Raw genomic sequence first — 21,907 nt, forward strand, 5'->3', positions numbered from 1 at the left:
ACCTTCCATGGGAGACAAAATGCTCCGCCACCCTAAAAACATTGGAGCCATGGATTTGGTGCAGCCCTCACTCTCTCCTTTGCAAATCATCCCTGCACATGCTGTCTGTATAGGCTGGCAGCTCCACCGAGGGCAGGCTGGGGGTGCTATGCAGGGGAGGTGATTTTTCTGTGCTGCTTTGCACAAAATCAACAAGATGAACTTGGTCAGAATTTGTTTGGGATGGAAGAATCCAGCAGGTCAGAGCTCAGAAGCCACAGAGCCCTTAGAGCCCAGGGGTGAGGGCAGGTCAGGATAGTCACAGCCCTGCCTGGCCTCATTAACTCGAGTCCAGGCTTACCCATCCGTGCTCTTTCCCACCCTAGATCCTGCCCCCCAGGGTGGGGCCACATTGGGTGACTGTGTTCTCCTCCTATTTAGCTATCTAAGCTCTTTGATATTCCAGCCATCACACCATTGCACAAGAGAATGAACTAAGGTCTGTCTTTTCCTAGACAAGGAAAAGCAACTTGCCCAGGATGAAATAGAGGCAGAGTGTAAACCAGAACCCGTGACTCCACACTAGTGTGGGGCTCTCCCCCAGCCCTACAGGGGCCCTGTGCTCATTGGCCTAACATGATACGACGTGCCTATGAGGTGACAGGCCAGACTTCTGCACAGCAGTGAGAAGCAAGCCTCTTGATCGGCAAGCGTGTCGTTTGGAAGCCGCCTCACCATGGTTAATTACAGCAGCTGAGGAAAGACTGGCTTGAAGAGAAAGGTATCCCGAGCCCGTTGCCACAACCTTGTCCCAGTGGGGAATGCGTGACTGAACTGAACCCCTGGCTGAAAGCTATCCTGAGGTCTGGTGCTGGGCCGCTTCCCTACTGGGTTCACAGCACTACCTGCCCAGAGGGAATCCTGGCCCCTCTGCCTCAATCATGCAAAGTCAGTGGGGGGATCATCACTGGGTCGGTCCTCCTCTGCCCCAGTGTGTGGGTAAGCCCTGGTGGACGGGTGGGGAGTGAGAATTAGCTGAGAGCAGAGAGCTGGGGAGGCACTTGTCTCCTTTATTGAACGTCCTCAGGGGCACCTCAGCACTGACCAGGCAGCCAGAGTAGGAGAAAGCGGGCAGGAGGCCGGGGGCAGGGAGATGCCCACTCTCATTTCCAGTCCTTGAAGAATTGCTTGAAGATGGGACTCTCGTGGCCCTGGGGCAGAATCTCCACCTGCAGGAAGAACAGGGGAGAAGGATAGCCCACGAGGTTCCACCCTGGCCTCCACCAGGCAAGGCCAAAGCCACGGAGGAGGGTGCCGGGCCCCAGCCCTGAGTCCACACGGCTCTCCAGGCCAGGAATGCTTCTCCAGGTAAGCCAAGAGATGAGAAAGAAGATTATGGGGACATGAGCTGAGAAAACATCGCCTCAAGAACTCGTGTGTGCAGTTTGATAGACGCACTAGTCACAGATGAGCCTTCGGAAAGACTCATGGAGTCCTACTGCTGGTGCAACAAGGGGTGTACGGGCCAGGGACAATGGCCCAGAGGAGACACACAAGCTCTGCAAAGGCACACCCGCTCTCTGGGCTGCCAGGGAGGGGCTGCCCAGCATCCTCTTGCTTTTAAATGTTGAAGGATTAAGAGGGGCTTTCCCACTGGATGGTAGGGAGGCCAGACTGCTCCTGACTGTGCTCGAGGATTTCCTGCCCTCTTCCGCCTGTCTTTGGGGCAAGAGCCCACGAGAAGAGTCCCAGGAGGGGGAGTTGGGGCACAAGGCGCCTCCTCACCTGAGTGTTGGGGGCATAACGCATGCGAGAGATGAAGTCCTCCGCCACCTGGAGAGCTGCCTGCCGCTCCTTCTCGTTAGCTTTTCGCCCTGGATCAATAGGAAGGGGATTTTTTGTTTTTTAAGAGAAGGGATTCTCTCTAGTTCACATCCCATTTTCTCAAGGAAATTTAAGGGGAGGTCCATAGAACAGCCGGCCACTTTTTAAATAAACGGACCAGGAGGGTTGCAAGACCCTGAGGAGGTCTTTGGAGCCGTGAGGTCAACCTCTTGAGACTTTTCTCAACCCAGCAGCTCCAAGTGATATGAAAGCTGCTCTTTCCGCCTCCTCTAATCAAAACCTTGTGCTCGGACCGAGGGCCCACAGATATTCAGAGAGAGCGCTAGTGTTCCCGTGGCATGAGACCCTAAATCTAGAGCCCCGCCCCAGGACACCTCACCTCTGGAGCCTATCAACTGTACCACTGACAAGTATCAACAAGTATCAAGCCTTTTGTGTAAAACTAAATAGGACAAAAGGGTGTGATTTATTAGTCTTCCTCCCACAATGCCAGATAGCTGACCTCAGCCTAATGGGTACGTAGGCCATTAGGTAGGCCACCAAAGACCTTATAAAAAGGAAGAGCATCCAGTTATCCATTTGCTCCTGTGGGCAGTTCCTTTAATGCAAGCTATACTCCAGCTTAAGGCAAAGTACTTCTCTTCTTGGCTCCCAGCGTTATTTGTTTGTTTTCTTCTCTGGTTTCTCTTTCCAGAATGGTTCGGTTCTTTGCTTGGGGTTAAATTCCCTTCCGTGGGTATCTGGGAACCTCTCATGCCTGGAACTGGTCCCATGGGAAAGGGACCCCATGGCAGCCCCAGTGCACAATCTCCACCCATCCCCGCCCAACTCGTAGAAAGCCGCCATGCTGTCGGCCGCTCTGGCCCTTCCCCGAAGGGGAACACCTTATCATTCCTCATCTTCCTTGGATGACCTTATCCTTGGAACTATCCTTGGAACACCTTATCCTTCCTCATCTTCCTTCCTAGGGCCGGGGGTTTCTCTTGGCTTCAGTTGTCCCCACAAATATCTATTGAGCAAATGCTATTTAGTCACGACACTAGAGATGATACGGTTCCTGCTTTCGGGAAACGTATAATCTGGTCAGGGAGGTAAGACACGCTCAAGAAAAGGCAAGCATGGAGAAGTAAAGAGGCCCCCAGGGTCACTCAGAGGTTCCGAGTTTTGTTTCAACATTTTCAGAGTTAAACCAAGTGGACAAGTTTACACACAACAGTGTTTCTATCCCCAGCCAATACAATCTCTTGGAAAAACAATTTCCACTAGTTCATTTCCCAGTGCATAAAGTGGGATTTAATTTACCTAAAATCTCTCTGTCGCACCCCATGGGCAGAATGGCAAGATTGGGATCCCAGCAGCCCTCAAGGGCCTAGGAGTGTTCTAGAACAGTGGTCCTCAAAATGTGCTCCTGGACCAGCAGAAAGGCCTGGGAACCGGTTAGATATCCAAACTCGGGGGGTGGAGGCGGGTAGCCATCTGTTTTAAGAGGCCCTCCACTGATTCTAAAGCATGCTTGAGTTTCAGAACCATTGCCTGGAATTTAGGGGGGCCGAGAACAGCACAGAGAAAGCCCTCAGGGCCTCCCTGGGGCTGGTTTTGAAAGCAGTCAGTCAGGCCGAGCCCTCCGACGGGAAGCGTGCCCAGCTCAGAGCAGCTGCGGCGGTGTTGGGCTAGCATGGAGAAGCCACACGTACCCTTCCAAATGTAGATCTTGCCACAGAGCCCATTGTCCAGCACGAAGCAGTCATCAGACAGCAGCATCTCAAGGGCAAAGGGACTGGAGTCGGCCACCTTGGTCAGGTTCATCTGTCCAGTGGCGTCGGAGACCTGGGGGAGGATGGGCAGTGCCAGATCCCACCCCCTGCTCCCAACACACAGCCCTAAGCTCCACCCCTGCACCATGGCCCCAGCCTGAGAACTCGGGGCAGATAGCACTGACGGGCAAATCGTAGGCACCTCACCCCTCACATCACCCTCAATCACTGTAGCACCGAGGCCCTGCCTCCACTTAGGTGGATTCCAAATTACAAATGGATGCAAAGAATCCGAAAAAGTAAAGCTCAGCTTTGGCTTCACACCTCCTTCTCCAACAATGGGCCACAAGTGAAGTGGCTTTTATCTCCTCAGGAGGGCCGGACATCTGTCCATTTCCCATCCTCACCTCACACCAAGCCCTGAACAAACCACCATGCTGCCCGGCTCAACGTTCCCAGGGCTTTCTCTTCTCCCTTCAGCAGCCCCTGCCTGGGCACAGCGCAGGCCCACAGTGCCCACCTTATACAGAGCCGCGGCCTGGGCGTTTGTCCGGTCAGCTGTCAGGTCTTCCTCAGGGTTCCCCTCCTTCAGAGCAGGCTTGGGACCCAGGACCTACAGAGGCCAGGGCAGGCCAGGTTTCCAGGGATTCCTGGGCACCTGCCCCAAACCTTCCCAACCCATCATGCCCAAGGCCACCACCTCTGGCAGGGGACTAACTGCATCCTGCACAAGAGCACCCAGGAGAGGTGAGTGAGGCCACTGGTCCATCCACCCAGAGGGATACTTTACTCTGAGTCACACGAGGGCACCCAGTGAGCTAGCCACAGCCCTAAGCAGTACCCCAGACCGCCCACTCCTACCCCTGCCATCCTCTACTGACCACCCTCCTCACCCCAGCTTCTCCCGGCTGCCCACCCTAATGTCCCCCGACCTGGATCATCTCAGCAGGCTCTTCCCCATCAGTGACAATCTCCACCTGGGCTTTGCCCTGTCGCTCACTGTCCCTGATGGCCAGGGCCAGGTCTCGTGCCTTATTGCGTTCCAGGATGTTGGATTTTCCACCACACCAGGCGAAGATGTTCTGGAGGGAAGTACAGAGGCTCAGCTGCTTGCATCCATCCTGTTGACTGGATGGAGGGGGGGGGGGGGGGGCGGCGCTGGGGGGGGGAGTGGTTCCTGATGAACTGCCCCCTGAATCGACACTCTTGGCAAGAGTAATTCTCCGCCCAGCCCCATCTCCTTCCTGATTTATGTTTCTCCACATTGCTTATCCGCATATACTTACAGGTCTTTATCTTGTTTGTAATCTAGCTCCCCTGGCTAGAAAGTAAGCTTCATTAGGGCATGGGTGTTTTGTGTTGTTTTGCTTTGCTTTGTTCACTGCTGCATGCCCAGGACTAAAACAGAGACTGGCATGTATTTAGGCAGAAAATAAGTATTGAATGAACGAATGAATGAAAGAGTGAACGGGTCAATGCCATCTTTGAGCCCAGTGTCTCACACTGCTACCTGCACCCTGCTGAGCTGGTCCCCTCCCTCTAGCTCACTGCTGCCGACACTCCTAACCGATTCTGGGTTGGCTTCCTGCCTCAAACCTTCAGCACAAGATGTGGTCCAGACTCCTTAGACAGTCTCCTGACCTATGTCTCAGGCAACTTAACAATTTTTGCTCCCATTGCTCCTGTCCCCACTCAGGGTCCCAGTCAAGCTAGACCCTTCCCTGCTGTCAGCATGCCTGCACCTTCCCCCAGCTCAATGCCTCAGCCTCAGCTCACCTGTCCTTTCACCTCAAAAGGTATTTCCCCCTCCGTAAAGGTCTAGTCAAATGGCACCTTCCTGGGACAAGGGCTTCAGCTCAAGCTAGAGGGATGTCTCCCTGCCCCAAACTCCCTCAGCACATGCCCCTGCCTCTCTTAGAGCCCTCATCACATCCTACCGTACCTTACAGCAAGTGACAAGCCTGTCTCGGCAGCCTCCCAAGGGCAGACAATTTGTAGTCCCCACGCTGGCTCAGGGTGGGCATCACAGACTCGCTGAGTGAACAACATTAACGAATGGTGTGGCTGGCAGCTAACTCAGAACTACAAAGGCTCCACGAGAAGAAGAGAGTAGCTTCCAGTGTTAGACACTATGGCTGGATGGCAGAGGGAAGTTTCTGTCCTTTGGAATATAAGATGTTTGCTAATGGCCGGAACAGCTGCTCCCCTTCTCCCCGGCCTCCTGGTCCCTGCCCCCTTATGACACCGGTGCCAATACAGCGCTCAGCCCCGCCCCGCCTGCCCACCTGGCCCAAGTCCAGGATGAAGCAGTCCCCGGTGTTGAAGCTGTCCCAGCTCAGCGGCCGCTCGGTGGCACGGATGTTCTTCTTCCCCTTCACCTGGTACAGTTTCTTGATGGCAGCTGGAGTGGCCCCCGGAGAGGTCTTGTGAAACGCTGACTCCACTCCACCTTCCTGCAGCCCAGATGGGACGACCTGAGAGCACTGACAGGAGGCCCGCAGCCCGCCGCACCCACTCCGGGCAGGAGATGGGCAGATAGGTGGGGGAGGACCCAGGCCGGAGGGCACCCGGGCCTTTTTTGCAGGGTGAGAACCGGCTGGAAGGAGGAGGGGCTCTGAGATGAGCCACAGGGTAAGGGTGCTGGGAGGCGGGCTCTGACCTGGTACTTGAGGCCACGCGGGAAGTAGCTCATGAAGAGGTCGGACTCGTTGCCCTGCACCTCTCGGTGCTGCACGGGTCGCTCCCCGAGCAGGGTGTTGAGATGCACGGCTAGCACGGCACAGGCCCCCTGCTCATCCCGGGATGACTGCTGGCCTGGGGTGGGTGGGAAGTGGCAGAGCCAGGCCCATGAGACCCATGCCCGACTCTGGGCCAGGCCACACCCCCAACTTGTCCCCCAGCTCCCTTACCTATCCACAGGTGCAGGTGGGAGAGCTCCTCCGGGCCATTGTGCAGCACTAGGTAGGAGTCCCCCGAGAAGAAGATGCCCTGATTCTCACGTGCCACCGGCACTGGCTTCAGCTTCTCCACCCGCCATACGTGCAGGCCAGGATCCTGCACCGAGGCTGGGAACGGAGAGCCACTGCAGGAGGGAAGAGGGTTGGCAGTGCTGGCCAGGGCCCATGAGGAGTGGACCCAAGCAGAGAGAGCTGGGCAGACCTGGGTGGGCCAAGGGGCTGTGGTGGGGGGGGTGAGGGGAGCTGTGAGGAGCCCTTAGGGGCAAAGCAGGGGAGCGATGAGAGGGGAGGGGCACAGCCTACCTCTGGGGGAGGTGCGTATACATGCTGTTTCCGGTTCTGAAAAGACAGAAGAAGCCATTATGATTACAAATGTTATGACAACCACCCTTCACATTGGTCTGGGGGGGGGGCATTCCAGGTGTCACATGCAATCATATACATTAACTACTTCATCTCCAATAGCACAAGAGGCGATTACCCTGGCTCCATTATGCAGGCAAAGAAACTGAGGGTTAGAAAGTCTGAAGTTCAAAGTCACAAAGCTTATGAATAGCTAATGAAAACTAGGTCTCTGGGGCACCCAGGTGGCTCAGTCAGTTGAGCATCTGACTCTCGATTTCAGCTCAGGTCAAGATCCCAAGGTCATGGGATCGAGCCCTGAGTCGAGCTCTGCATGGAGCATGGAGCCTGCTTGGGATTCTGTCTCTCTCTCTCTCTTCCTCTGCCCTGCTCCCCTGCTCACTCACTCACACTCTCTTTCTCTCTGTCTTTAAAAAACGAAAACAAAAACTAGGTCTCTGACTCCTGGGCCAACTGGCCAGTGTCTTCCCCTTGCTGTGACCTCTCAGCCATGCCTCTCTTCTGCTTCCAGCCCCTAACTCTGGGTGTTGCATGAGGCGACATACGGCTCTCTAAGCAATAACTGCTTATATTAGAAACGTCTAAAATCAATAATTTAAGTTATAGAAACACCATAGAAACACCAAAGAAGGAAAAGCAAATTAAACACAAAATAATCAGAAGACAGTAAATAATAAAAGTAAGAGCAGAAATTAATAGAAATAAAAAAGAGAGAAAGTCAATGAAGCTGGTTTTTGGGAAAAAAATCAATAATATTGATCAACCTTTAGACAAATTAGGAAGATGACACAAATTTACAATTCGTAAATAAGAGAGGTAACTCACTGCAGATTCTACAAATATTAAAAGGATAAAGAGAATATTACAAAAACTTATGCCAATATATTCAACAACATACATGAAATGGGCAAATTCCTTAAAGGATACAAATTATAAAGTCCACTCATGAGAAAATAGATGACCTGAATAGTTCTAATATATATTAAAGAAGTTGCATTTGTACTCAAGCCACCTGTCCCCACAGCCCCCAATTCCAGTCCTGGTACATTCTACCAAAAATTTAAGGAAGACATAATACCAATTCTACACAAACTTTTGCAGAAAATAGGAGAGAATACTTCCCAGTTCATCCTATGCCACCAACATTAACTGATATAACAAACCAGATAAATATGTTATAAAAGAAAAGACTAGACCAATGTCCTTCATGAACATAGACATAAAAAATACTAACAAAATATGGAGCACCTGGGTGGCTCAGTCGGTTGAGCAGCCAACTTCAGCTGAGGTCATGATCTCACCATTTGTGAGTTCAAGCCCCACGTTGGGCTCTGTGCTGACAGCTCACACCCTGGATCCTGCTTGGGATTATTTCTCCTGCTCTCTCTGCCCCTCCCCCACTCACGCTCTGTCTCTCAATACTGAATAAAAGTTAAAAAAAAATTTTTTTTTAAATATATTAACACAATTTTAGCATATGGGGGCACCTGGGTGGCTCAGTCTGTTTAGCAGACAACTTGGGCCCAGGTCATGATCTCAAGGTTTGTGAGTTTGGGCCCCACATCAGGCTCTGTGCTAACAGCTCAGAGCTTCGAGGTGAAAGGGCGGGCCTACGCTGGCCGACTCCATCTTGTTCTGTGTCCTTCACCTAGACCACGCCTCCTCCCCTTGAGTAACCTCCCTCTCACCCATTCAAACTTCCTGATCAAAACACGCCCAGCGACCTGCGTAACAGGACTCTGACCCTTCCCCAGCCAATCGGCCAAGGCCACGCCCCTTCCCCAGCCAATCGGCTGCCCCTAGACCCCTATAAAACCTTTGTGCTTTTAAAACTCGCTCTCTCCCTGGTATCTCACCGCTGCGTCGGTGCAGGTAGGGGACTGAGCTCGAGCTAGCTCGAATAAAAAGGCTCTTTTGCTTTTGCATCGGATTCGGCTCCCTGGTGGTCATGAATTCTGGGCATAACAGAGGCTGCTTCAGATTCTGTGTCTCCCTCTCTCTCTGCCCCTCCCCCACTCTCTCTCTCTCTCTCTCTCTCTCTCTCTCTCTGAAAAATAAACATTAAAAAAATTTACAAAAAAATTTTTAGCATATGCAAATCGATAATATATAAAAAGTATAAGTCACCATGATTAAATGGGGTTTATCCCCAGAATGCAAAGTTGGCTTAACATCTGAAAATCAACGGTGCTTGAGTGGCTCAGTCAGTTAGGCATCCAACCTTGGCTGGGGTCATGATCTCCTGGTTCAAGAGTACGAGCTGCACCCCCCCCCCCCTCGCCCCCATCACCCCCGTCAGGCTCTGCACTGGTGCTGAGCCTGCTTGGGATTCTCTCCCTTCCTCTCTCTCTACCCTTTCCCCACATTCTCTCTCTCTCTCTCTCAAAATAAATACATAAACTTAAAAAAAGTTTTGTTTAAAAGTTTAAAAAATAAAAAATAATAAAATTAAATACAATTTTTAAAAATCTGAAAATCAATATAATTCACCTTATTAATTATATATATATGAAAAAAACTCTCTAAAAACTTGATATACAAAGGAAGCCATTTTAGATTTCTCTCTTTTTTTTTATGTCTATTTGTTTATTTTGAAAGAGAGAAAGAAGGCAAGCAGGGGAGGGTCAGAGAGAGGGAGAGGGAGAATCCCAAGCAGGCTCTATGCTCAGCACAGAGCCAGCCACAGGTCTCGAACCCATGAAACCATGAAATCATGACCTGAGCCAAAAACAAGTCAGATACTTACTTAACTGACTCAGCCACCCGGTGAGCCCCAGAACCATGAGTTTTAATGTTAAGAAATGCAGGAAGTAGGAGAATTGATCGATATCATAAGGGCAAGATGGCTTCCTTTATTTTTATTTTTTTATTTTTTAATGTTTATTTTTGAGAGAGAGAGAGATAGAGACGGAGTGTCAGCAGGAGAGGGGCAGAGAGAGAGGGAGACACAGAATCTGAAGCAGGCTCCAGGCTCTGAGCTGTCAGCACAGAGCCGGACACAGGGCTCAAACCCACAGACCACAAGATCATGACCTGAGCTAAAGTCAGACGCCTAAACAACTGAGCCACCCAGGTGCCCCAAGATGGTTTCCTTTAGGCTACTCATTTATAAGGCAGGTGTACAGTGTATGGGTGAGCCATAAATCAGACCTTTGGGTTTTGTTTTGTTTTTTTTGTTTACTTTTCTTTTTTAATTTCAAATTTCTATTTAAATGCTAGTTAGTTACCATATGGTAAAATTGACTTCGGGAGTAGAATTTAGTGATTCATTACTTACAAAGAACACCCAATGCTCATCACAAGTACCCTCCTTAATACCCATTACCCATTTATACCATCCCTCTGCCCCACCTCCCCTCCAGCAACCCTGAATTTGTTCTCTATAGTTAAGAGTCTCTTATGGTTTGCTGCTCTCCCTCTCTTCCCCTTCCCCTATGATCATCTGTTTTGTTTATTAAATTTCACATATGAGTGAAATCATACAATATTTGTCTTTCTCTGACTTATTTCACTTACAGGTTTTTGGTTTAAACAAAGTTTACGTACAGTCATGCTGACTTAGAAAGAAATCTGGGGGCATATGGGTGGCTGAGTCACTCGGGATTCTGTGTCTCCCTCTCTCTCTCTCTCTCTCTGCCCCTCCCCCACTCACTGTCTCTGTCTCTCCCAAAATAAACTTAAAAAAAATAATTATCTAAAAAGAAACCTCATGGTTCCTGCCTATATGCTAATCTATAATCTCTCGAGCTTTTGCAAGATACAGAAAGGTATATAATCCTGTAAAAACTGTTCATTCTCTGGAGCACTTTCTTCCCTGTGAAGAGTGTCTCCAGGGTAGCTGTCCAGCTGTCCTAACTTGAGCTCAAATAAAACTCTCTTTCTTTCTTTTAGAGATTCTAAAAGGTTTGTTCATTTTGTATTGACAATATGTACATGTCTATATGTATATGTATATACATATGTATGTATATATATATGTATGTTGCATTGACAATATATACGTGTGTGTGCATGTATATAACCATCTCAATAGATTCAGAAAAAGCATTTACTAAAATTCGACATCAATTCCTGACTAAAAAACCAAAACAGGGGCGCCTGGGTGGCTCAGTCAGTTAAGCCTCCAACTTCGGCTCAGGTCATGATCTCACAGTTTGTGAGTTTGAGCCCCGCGTTGGGCTCTGTGCTGACGGCTCAGAGCCTGGAGCCTGCTTCGGATTCTGTGTCTCCCTCTCTCTCTGCCCCTCCCCCGCTCATGCTCTGTCTCTCTCTGTCTCAAAAATAAACAAACATTAAAAAAAATTAAAATGCACAGCCCACACTACCAACCACTGCAACACAATTCACACTGTGCACGTGAACAGCTTTTGTAAGGTGAGCCTCTGTGACACAGGGTAAGGGCCTGGGGGATTTCAAGGTGAGGAGGCAAACTGGCACCATAGGGAGATTCTTAGGGCCCAAGGAAGTGGGAAGGGCCAAGAGCCCTCTTTAGAGGGGGTTGAGTCTGAGTGGAAAACGGAACAGAAACAGGAGCAGTGGTAATGGATGTAAGATGCCAGGTGAATCATGACTTCTTTTCCATTCCTAACTAACAACATTGCTGGAGGCGTTTTTTCAGAGCCGCACTTTCCCAAAGCAGAAGGCAGTGAGGGGGTAGGTAGTTTGGGGGAGGGAACCCTTGTTTCTCCATTCACAGGTCACATGCCATGCCCACATCCCCTACAGCAGGCTGCTCAGCCTGTGACTCAGGTCCGAAGCAGGGGAAGCGGCTGCCCTACCCCCCCAGGCACCACGCCCCAGCCAGTGGAGAGAGCTGGGGAACAGAGATGGTGTGACAGACAAGACAAGAGGGTCAACTGTTAGCTTTACTATTTTTCCTTCTGTGCTACCGATCTGAGAGCTCGGGCCATAAGTCAAAAGCAGGTAGCCCATGGGCGGGACTACAGGCCTCCCAGAGCCACTGCAGGGTTTTGACGAAAGGGGCTTGGCCGCCTGCTTCTTCATCACCCTGGCAACCTGTTCAAGTTACCCTGGGATCCTATAAAAACACAGATGCTCCAGTTCCAGGCCTGGAGATTTTGATTCCACGGTGTGGAGAGGGGCGTGTGCATCTGCATTTTGAACATATGTTCCAGGTGATTCTGTGCTGCCAGTTAACTGTCCAGAAAGGCATCTCACCCCTGCCCGTATGTTAGAATCATCAAGCTCAAAAAAATCCCAATGTCCGGGCCACACACCAGACAAGTTAAAATCAGACTCTCTGGGATGCAGCCTGGACATCGTGTTTGAGAAGTCCCAGGCGACTCACTCAGGGCTGAAACTCCTGCTGTCCCATCGGATCTCTGCCCCCCCCCCCCCCCCGGCTCCCGGCTCTCCCAGGTAAGGGGCCCCCTGACACGAGGCCGTCTCACTCCTCTCCCTTCCAGCCGCTCTGCCCAAGGCCACAGCTCCTCGAGCTTTCTCAGTAGCACATCCACCCCTCGTCCATCAACGCCACACCACCCTCCGGGCCCGTACCAAACCCCAGCTGTCCAAGGAGCCTTCCAGGACATTCGGTAGCCTCAGCCTTCTGGGACTTCTCCCAGCAGCCCCCTCACTCAGGAGCGTGTACTTCAGTCTCTGTTTGCAGGTGTCTTATCGCTTCACGCCTCAGCCAGAGCAGCAGACTTGCCTGACCCTCCTGCATTCCTCAAGTGGCCCACGACAGGGTCTATTCAATTCCACACAAAGTCTACCCTGGGAACATGGCACTGGGCAGAATGAGGGTGGTGAGGATGGTAGGGGCACAGAAATGAGGAAGAACCATCCGTGTCTCATGGTCTGACTGGAGGGGGCAGGCAAGGAGGGAGCCGTCACACCCAGCGGGGCCACAGACAAACTTTCTCTAGGTGGAGAATGTCACAGAATCACAGATGTCAGCATCAGAAGGAGCCTAAATGCTCTGCATCTGCCTCCCAACACATGCCCATACACACACAGTGCAAGAAGCCCTTCTATGGCATCCCTCACCATCCTCCTCTTGAACACTTCTGGTGATGGGGAACTCACCACCTCACAAGGCAGCCTCCTCCATATATACCTTTTAGGTTAAAACCTTTGCTTCCTCCCACTTTGCCGTAGTGCACTAAGTTATGGATCTGCCAGCCTCCCCCACTAGACTATAAAGGCCTTTTGGGCAGAGACGGTATTTTGCCTCTCTAGCTGGAACCTGAAGGGGAGTAAAATATACCACCCCAAAATAAGCCTCTTTGGCCTGATGATTATATTTTAAACTGGCTAGTTTTCTTTCTTTCTTTCTTTTTCTTTTAAAATGACTATTTTTAAGAAGCTGCAGATACAGGTGAAGTTCTGAAAACCAAGTAGAAGTTGCCCTATGTAGGAGATGTTTACATTTATAAGGAAATCTCCATAGGTGAGGGTATCTCCCCACTAGATCAGGAAGGGAGACCCTGGTGGCCAGCCCTCACTGGCCTAAGAGGGTCCCAGCCAACAAGTCCCAGGGGCCGACTCCCTCACCCACCCTTGCCACTTTCACCTTTCCGCAGCTCTCCTTCCTCCCGCTTCTGCTTTTCAGGCTCCAGTGCCTCCCTGCCCGCCCCACCCAGCTTCTCACTTTGAATCAAAGGAGAAAGCAGCCATGTAAACCTGCATAACAATCTTGCCCTTGTTTACCACGCCCTTCCCGGTAACCTCCCGTAACAGACCCCCAGCATCTCTTGTCTTTAGCAGAGATGGTTATTTAAGGTGATGGCTTCATTTCAGGGAGTTTTCCTGGGTCTCTCCCAAGTATTCAAGAGGTATATACATTATTAAACTTTTGGTTTTCTCCTATTAATCTGTCTTATATCAATTCAATAGACTGGCCAAACTCCTTAGACGGGAAGAAGGGAAAACTTTCCCACCGCTGCAAGCCCCACCCTGTGCCTGGCACCCTGCAGGCGCTCGGAGGGTGCGTCAGAGGCACAGGACCTGTGGGGGCTCACTAGAGCAGCTGGAGTCAGAGAGAGAGAGAGAGAGAGAGAGATTTCACAGGCTGGGACAGGCTGCAGCCCCGGAGGCAGAAAGCAGAGGCTGGGGAATCCAGTGAGACTGTCAAGGGGCCAGGGGTTGGGCAGGATGCACACGGAGCATCCACAACCTGGACTTAGGAAGGGACTTGCCTTTGAGGACACCCTGGGGGACCTGCGGGGGCGAGGTGTCACCATGATGCGTACTTTTAAGGCAATGCTTGACAACTGTCAGAGCAACAGCAGTCCTCCAGTGCTCTCTCTGCCCTCCTCAGACGCTGACTCTGTTGACCGCTACAGGTCCCTTCACCTCACAGTCCATTTGCCCCTAGTTCTAAAATGAAACAGCCCCTACCCCTCTCTCCAAGAGAGGGTAGAAGGGTGAGTGTCAACTCTAGAAATGGCAACAAGTCTTTCCAGCCTGGGATGGGGGCATTCAGGAAAGGAGCTGGGTCCAGAGGCCTCGCCTGGGGACTCCTTGGCCAGTGCTCTTTCCCCTGACACCAAGTGGGATCCCTCCTCCACCTTCCCCCCCCCTCGCCTTCTTCTCCCCTTCCCCTACCCCAGGCCAAGGACCAGACCCCAGCAGAAGTCTTGCTGAATTTGCAAAACAGTGCGCTGTGCTACAGTTTGAATTCCTGCTGGGAAGGAAGTCCTGCTCTCCCCCTCCCCCCACCACTGCAGTCCACCAGTCTACGGTCGGGCCAGCCCCGTCTTAGGGACAGGCATCCTCAAATCTGGCAGGAGGTCGGGCACCACCTCTCCCACCAGCCCGGACACGCCTGACCCTGGAGTTGTTTGCCTGTATCCCGAGCCCAACCCACCTTCCTCCGGGGCAGCCGTGGGGCTCCAGACAGACAATACATGTACCTGGAGCCTGGCACAAAGCTGCCAGGAAAGCGGGCTGGGGGACCAGAAGTCCTGGACAAAGCGGCTTCCAGAAATTCGAGTCTCTTTCCAGACCCTGGCGGCCAGCCCTCACCCCTCTAAGAGGGTCCCAGCCAGCAAGTCCCAGGGGCCCACTCTCCCTCAGCCACCTTGCCACTTTCACCTTTCCGCAGCTCTCCTTCCTCCCTCTTCTGCTTTTCAGGCTCTTCTGCCTCCCGCCCCGCCTCGCCCAGCTTCTCACTTCACGAGGTCCCCTCCCTGGCTGCCCCGCCCACATGCTCTTCCCCCCTTCTGCCCCCACCCTGCAGACCCTTGTCCCCTCCCTCGCGGGGGACAGTGCCGAGGGGCTGGCGTCTCTGCACGGTGAGCCCCGGGAAAACTACCACACTCACCAGCCTCCGGCGTTCGTGTGTGTCTGCCTGCCCCCGGCCTCTGTGGGTTAGTCACATTTCCTGGGTGGGGTCACTGCCTCTGCAGGACTTTTTCCTCTTCCCCCAGACTTGTCTTTCTCCTTGCCCAGAAAGCATCCATTTGATTTGGTTTTTTTTTTTTTTAAGCTCACTAATGAGGGAGTGTCTGGGGTCTAGGAAACATTCTTTGCTGTGTCCTGCAGGCCAAATACCTCTCGAGTCTACCTTGGGTCGTTCTTCTTGTTCACCAGATGTTTACTGACACAGTCTGGGCACTGGGCGCTCTGAGGGTCAGCCATAAAATGAAGGGAGGTTCGGGGCGCCTGGTTGGCTCACTCGGTAGAGCATGTGACTCATGATCTTGGGATTGTGAGTTCGAGCCCCACATTGAGCACAGAGCGTACTTTAAAAAATGAAAAAAAACATAAAAAGAAGGGTGGTTCTGGCTCAACCCAGGGGCATCTTGCCTACATCACATCATAGGACCCTAGAGCTAGTCTTGTCCGCACGCTTTCTAAAGGAGGATACCGAGGCCCTGAGAGCACAGGTGGCTTGCACAGGGATGGGACTCAGGTCACATAGGAACGGGAAGGAGGGGCAGTGTAAGGGAAGCTTCCATTTCCTTCTGAATCCTTGTAGAGGTATGAAGCAGAGTCTGTGTGTGCCCCAGGAGAAGGTGGGCACCCAGTTAGCCACACTTGTGCTCCTCAGCCTAAGACTCCGGCCTGTCTGTCCTGGACACAGGTCTGCCCTGGCCCAGGGCTGGTCCACAGGCTCATTAGAGATAAGGCTCAGGCTTTAGGGTCAAGGCCCCACCCAGGAGGCAGCAAGTCGGGCAGTGGAACTAAGTCAATCCACGTGTCAAAATTTCTGGACCAGAGCAAGATGGGACGTTTTCTTCAGAGAATGCAGACTAGCAGGCATCTGAGACTAGCAGGCCGTCTCCACGGCCAAACTGCTGGCTTTAAAAATAGGGTAATCTGGGGGCGCCTGGGTGGCTCAGTCGGTTAAGCGTCCGACTTCAGCTCAGGTTACGATCTCGCGGTCTGTGAGTTCGAGCCCCGCGTCGGGCTCTGGGCTGATGGCTCAGAGCCTGGAGCCTGCTTCCGATTCTGTGTCTCCCTGTCTCTCTGCCCCTCCCCCGTTCATGCTCTGTCTCTCTTTGTCTCAAAAATAAATGTTAAAAAAAAAAATTAAAAAAAAAATAGGGTAATCTGGGTTGTAATATCAGCAAGAGGCTTGTCCTCACAAGAATCAGAGACTGGGCAGATAACCTGGCAGAATGGAAAGAGTTGAACAGTTTGGCTACTTACTGGCTGTATTTAGTCTCCTAGAGCCTCACTGTGCCCGATCTGTAAAATGCGCATAAAGATAAATGCAAAGATTGACATCATAAAATTAATTAGCAAATAGATACTCAGTCAGGCTAGACTTCTTTTTCTTCCCCCCAAAGAGAATTTACTAGGGGACCCCAATACATGTGCCAGGCACCTCAGGAAGTAGTCCCCCCCCAACCCCCACCTCCCACCATGAACTCATGGTGGAGCCGGCAGGGGCATGGGAAGTTAAACCACACATCACCACCCCTTGTCCAGCCTTCTCTCCCACCCTAGCAAGGTTTACCCACTCTAGTCTGCACTGGCACATAACCAGGGTGGCTTTTAGGTTCTGGACTCTGTGCATGACCAAGGACACAAGGACAACTGGGAGTCACTGTTCTCCACATTTGAGCCTCACTTGGCTAAATTTGGCCCCATCACCACAAAAATCAAAAGAGGTTTGCAAATTAACAATGAAACAAGAGCAGATCACTCAACCTGGGAATCCCAAGCACCTTGGAACTCAAACAATGCTAAAGACATTATCTGGTAACCAGACTCTAAAACTTCTTTTTTTTGGTTTTTTGGTGTGTGTGTGTGTGTGTTTAAACCAGACTCACATTTTTCCTCTCCCTCCGGTCTCCCCCAGCAGGAATGCTCAGTTTGTCCCAGATGGAGTAAAATAAAACATTTCTTTAGCAAGCGTCCGCCCTCTCCCACCCCTCCTTTCGGGAAGTGGGAAGACGCAATTAGGCAAGCGGGTGTGCCCCAAAGAGGAGAGGGAGGAGAGGGCACCCCGAGGAGGCGGCCCTGGGCCAGCTGAGCCTCTCCGACTTCTATAGGGGAACCTGGTGCTGGCGGTCACCTTGGAATGCTACTTGCCTAACAGCACCTTGCTTGGTAGCTTGGGGCCCTCCCCCCACATGGGAATCAGAGAGGGGCCCAGCTTGGGTGGGGGGGGGGGGTTGCTGCTGAGCCGGCCGCATCCAAGTGGACCTAGAATTGAGGTGGGTATTGGGGAGGCTAACAACAGCTATGCAGTGCAGAAAATTCTGCCAGGGGATTGCAGTGTCCAGATCCTTGGTCTCAATCAAGCTCTAACTACTGTTATCAGTCCCTGCTGCTGTCTGACCCATGAGTGCCTGCTATGTTCTCAGTGCTTTATTGTTATTATTACTAGTTTTTAGAAAGAGAGAGGGAATCCCTAGCAGGCTCCATGCTCAGCACAGAGCCGGCTGCAGGGCTCAATCCAATGACCCTGGGATCATGACCTGAGCCGAAATCAAGAGTTCCACACTCAACCTACTGAGCCACCCAGGCCCCCTGTACTCAGTGCTACTACCACTACTATAGGAGGTGGTTCTGTCCTCAGGCCTACTACCGTCATAATTATGCATAATTATGCTTAATGGACAGAGAAGTGTCTGGGAGGCTCAGAGGAGGTGACTTGTCCAGGGTCACACTGCCAGTTCAGTAGCAGAAGCAGGATTCTAGCCCAGGCTGGTCTAGCTTCAAAGCTGATGTTAGACCTGCAATACCTCACCCTTCTCTTTTTCTTTTTTCTTTTTTCTTTTTTAATTTTAGTTTTCATTTTTGAGAGAGAGAGAGAGACAGAGTGTGAGCGGGGGAGGGGCAGAGAGAGGGAGTCACAGAATCTGAAGCAGGCTGCAGGCTCTGAGCTGTCAGCACAGAGTTGGATCATCTCCTGGTCCTGAGTTCAAGCCCCACATTGGGAGTAGAGTTTACTTTTAAAAAATAAATAGGGGCTCAGTCGGTTAAGTGTCAGACTCTTGATTTAGGTTCAGGTCATAATCTCGAGGTTCCTGGGTTCGAGCCCCACATCAGACTCTGTGCTGAAATTGCAGAGCCTGCTTGGGATTCTCTCTCTCCCTCTCTCTCTCTCTCTGCCCCTCCTCGGCTTGCTCTCTATCGATAAATAAATAAATAAACATTAAAAAACTTTTAAAAATTAATTAAATTTATTTAAAAAAAAATCCAACCAGCTTGAATTTCACTGAGGCCCACTGATGGGGTTAGAGAAGCAGTTGAAAGCTTGGTTCTACCCCTTTCCATCTAGGCCATGCTGGGCAACCACACTTCACTGAGCGGTGCTTAGAAACCTCCACTTGTCCACCGTCCTCGGACAACTGCTCACCCTGCAGACTCAGCTGAAATATCTGTCCCCTGAAGTGTACAGCGATCCCTGCCTCCCTCCTCTGTGGTCCCCAGTACTCTGAGCGTCAAGGCCTCTGGACTATCTGGGTCCACAGCTTCCATGGGAAAACTTTTCAGCCATACCCCACTAGCAAAGGTGGAATTGTATCCACGGGTGATCGAGTTGCCCCTGGCCCACTTCCCAACAATTGTGCCCTGCCAAAGCCCAGCTAGGCATAGTCTTCCCAGAGCATTCCCATTTTCTACATTTTTTAGGTAAAATTGATAAGTGAAATGCACAAATCATAATCATATAGCTCAATGAGTTTTGGCATATGCAAACACCCAAGTAAACCAACATCCTACCAAGATATAAAGCACTTCCACCCCCGTAGAGAGTTCCCTTGCCACCACTTTTTATCATCTACTCCATGTGTGCCTCTCCTAACACACCGTTGGCTCTTCCAGCCCAGGAGCTATGTCAGGTTATCCTTGTGAACTAAAGTGTCCAAGGGCAAGCCATCTTAAGATGGGCCACTTTGGCACAAAGATTATATTGAGTTAAAAAGCAAGACGAACCTGGACGGGTCACTCGGGTAAGCATCTGGCTCTTGATTCTGGCTCAGGTTATGATCTCATGGTTTGGGAGTTTAAGCCTTGCATTGGGCTCTACACTGACAGTGCAATACCTGCTTGGGGTTCTCTCTCTCTCTCTCTCTCTGCCCCTCCCCTCCTCTAAATAATCATTTTTAAAAAAGCAATCAAAACCTAGCAGATTCAGGAAAACCTCTTTACTCCCTTTCCCTTCCAGATGCCTAAAAAGAATTTAGATAGAGGGCCTGCTCCAGAAAGACAGCTATCACTATGAATAACTACATTATACTATGAACTAGATATAGTAGATAGGAAGGAACCTAACAAGGCCTGTTTGAGCAAAGTCCTGTATATCCCATTGTTTCTGAGTGGCCTAGAAAACATTTACCAAACGTTTACTCTTTTTCATCATCCTGTGAGTTGCATTCTTTCCCTTTGAAGCCCCAGAGCCCTATCACCTTCTCCTTAATTCAGAATGACATATATATATCTCATTTTGCCTGTCTCTGGAATTTCCATGTCTGTGTGGGTTCCCCATATGTACGCTACGAAATTTGATTTTCTCTTGTTAATCTGTCTCATGTCAATTTGATTTTTAGTCCCACTAGAAGGATCTTGAAGGGGACAAGAAATACTTGCTCCCCCACAGACCCTGGCACCCTGTAACACATCTAGCAGGTAACAGACACTCAAAAAAAATTATTATTATTATTATTTTTACTAAATGTATTAACAGATTAGAGAGCAAAATTCCCACATTCTTGAATGGCCCCAAGGTATTGTCACTTTGGGAAAGTCACTTAAGCCTTCTGAGCCAAGCTTCCTTGACTGTGAAGGGAAGACAATAACCCAGCCATCCTACCTTAGGGGATTGTGGGTATCCAGTAAGATGACCCATGGGAGGTTCTTTGAAAAGAATAAAGGCCTAGACACACGCAAGCTGCTGTTACCATTATTATTAATAAACTCCTACTTCTAGGACAAACATCTGGCTGAAGGAAACCAGGAGAGAGGCATCCAACACTGACTTCCGGGTTTGGCTACTTGGGCTCCGGCCAATGTCTGGAGCCACCCAAGCTGCCCAGCTCTCTGCTTCTGTGTTCATGGACCCAGGCTTATGGATTGATTTCTGGGGCTAAGAATTTCCTGAAATTGCAAAGGATTCTCCCTAATTGAGTTCCCAACCTGGCTTCTAACTACCCTGCCATATGGTCCTCTCCTAGTCTGTTTCCCATCTGTAAAATGCAGGCACCAGACAAGGAGTCCCTTCTGGGTCCTCTGACTCCAATCCAGAGGCACAGCTCAGGCTGAGATGTTGCATTTCCTCAGCCTGGGAAGCTGGCAGAGATCTGTTGCAACACTTAAAATTCCAACAATCAAAATTCCCCCAAAAATTCCTTTGAAGGCATTGACTCAGGATGGGTCTAGCCTTTATATTTGATCTGTAATAAATTTTTCTAGATCATTTCAACCAGCTCTGAGGAACGGCCAGGGGTCTGGGCTACCATATTTTCTTTTTCTTTTTTTTCTTTAAGTTTTCTTATTTACTTTGAGAGAGACAGAGCGTATGCCTGTGCACACAAGCAGGAGGAGGGGCAGAGAGAGAGGTGAGAGTGCAAGCAAGCTCTGTAGTCAGCACAGAGCCCGATGTGGGGCTCAGTCCCACGAGAAGTAAGATCATGACCTGAACTGAAATCAAGAGTCGAATGCTTAACTGACTTAGCCACCCAGGTGTCCCATGAACTGCCATATTTTCTTTTAAAAGTTATTTTTTAATTTTTTAATATTTATTTATTTTTTAATATTTTATTAAAATATTTAATTTTTTAATATTATTTATTTATTTTTGAGAGAGAGACAGAGCGTGAGTGGGGAAGAGGCAGAGGGAGACACAGAATCTGAAGCAGGCTCCAGGCTCCGAGCTGTCAGCACAGAGCCCCACGTGGGGCTCGAACTCACAAACCACGAGATCATGACCTGAGCCAATGTCAGATTGCTTAACCAACTGAGCCACCCAGGGGCCCCATGCCATATTTTCTGAATAAAGCTGTTGAGTGCTCAGAGACATTCTGGGCAGTGACATGCTGGAATTCCTTGGTGACCTCTTGGAAAGTGGGACTGTCCAGTACAGCATGAATGAGTGGGTCAGGAAGAAATCCGGTGGAGCACTGTGGTGGCAAGGAGGGCACCAGGCAACTGGGGCAGGAAGGGAAGGGAGAAAAGAAGAAAGAAAGAAAGAAAGGAAGGAAGGAAGGAAGGAAGGAAGGAAGGAAGGAAGGAAGGAAGAAGAAGAAGAAAGAAAGAAAGAAAGAAAGAAAGAAAGAAAGAAAGAAAGGAAGGAAGAAAGGAAGAAAGGAAGAGAGAAGGAAGGAGAGAAAGAGAAAGATTTATTTCAAAATAATAATAGACTCACAAGAACTTGCAAACACTATGGAGTTCTGATACATGCTACAACCTGGATAAACTTTAAAAAATTTAAAACATCATGCTAAGTGAAAGAATCCCATCACAAAAAACCATGTATTATATGATTTCATGAAATGTCCAGAATAAGCAAATCTGTGGAAATAAATAGTAGATTAATGGTTGCCTAGGGCTGGAGGAGATAAGGTGGTTTAGGGGGTACCTGCTAATAGG

The 21,907-nt window shown here is 50.3% G+C and overlaps 1 protein-coding gene across 7 annotated transcripts; it reads right to left on the minus strand.

Moving 5' to 3' along the window:
- Positions 1-1,029: 1,029 nt before the first annotated feature.
- Positions 1,030-15,303, minus strand: CAPG (capping actin protein, gelsolin like). 7 transcript variants are annotated; one of them, XM_027072077.2, is made up of 10 exons: positions 15,186-15,303; positions 6,839-6,874; positions 6,488-6,660; positions 6,238-6,392; positions 5,864-6,031; positions 4,511-4,660; positions 4,099-4,191; positions 3,519-3,651; positions 1,765-1,853; positions 1,030-1,208 (listed from the first exon to the last, which is right to left on the minus strand). In XM_027072077.2, the coding sequence occupies exons 2-10, from the start codon at positions 6,859-6,861 to the stop codon at positions 1,143-1,145; spliced, it is 1,050 nt and encodes a 349-aa protein (XP_026927878.2). In that variant the 5' UTR covers positions 6,862-6,874; positions 15,186-15,303; the 3' UTR covers positions 1,030-1,142. The 7 variants fall into 7 exon arrangements, with proteins under 7 accessions (XP_026927878.2, XP_026927882.2, XP_026927880.2 ...); XM_027072081.2 differs by lacking the exon at positions 15,186-15,303 and adding an exon at positions 14,957-15,064; XM_027072079.2 differs by lacking the exon at positions 15,186-15,303 and adding an exon at positions 14,776-14,950.
- Between the last annotated feature and the right edge of the window lie 6,604 nt (positions 15,304-21,907).

The sequence above is a fragment of the Acinonyx jubatus genome, chromosome A3, assembly GCF_027475565.1.
Source record: "Acinonyx jubatus isolate Ajub_Pintada_27869175 chromosome A3, VMU_Ajub_asm_v1.0, whole genome shotgun sequence".
In the NCBI taxonomy this organism is placed as follows: Eukaryota; Metazoa; Chordata; class Mammalia; order Carnivora; family Felidae; genus Acinonyx; species Acinonyx jubatus.

Coding starts and splice junctions, on each gene's coding strand:
- CAPG (XM_027072077.2), bottom strand. CDS start 6,861: ATGTATACGCACCTCCCCCAGAG. Junction 6,393..6,487: donor CCACCTGCACCTGTGGATAG/GTAAGGGAGCTG, acceptor CACCCACCCCAG/GCCAGCAGTCATCCCGGGAT. Junction 6,032..6,237: donor CGCGTGGCCTCAAGTACCAG/GTCAGAGCCCGC, acceptor TCTGGGCTGCAG/GAAGGTGGAGTGGAGTCAGC.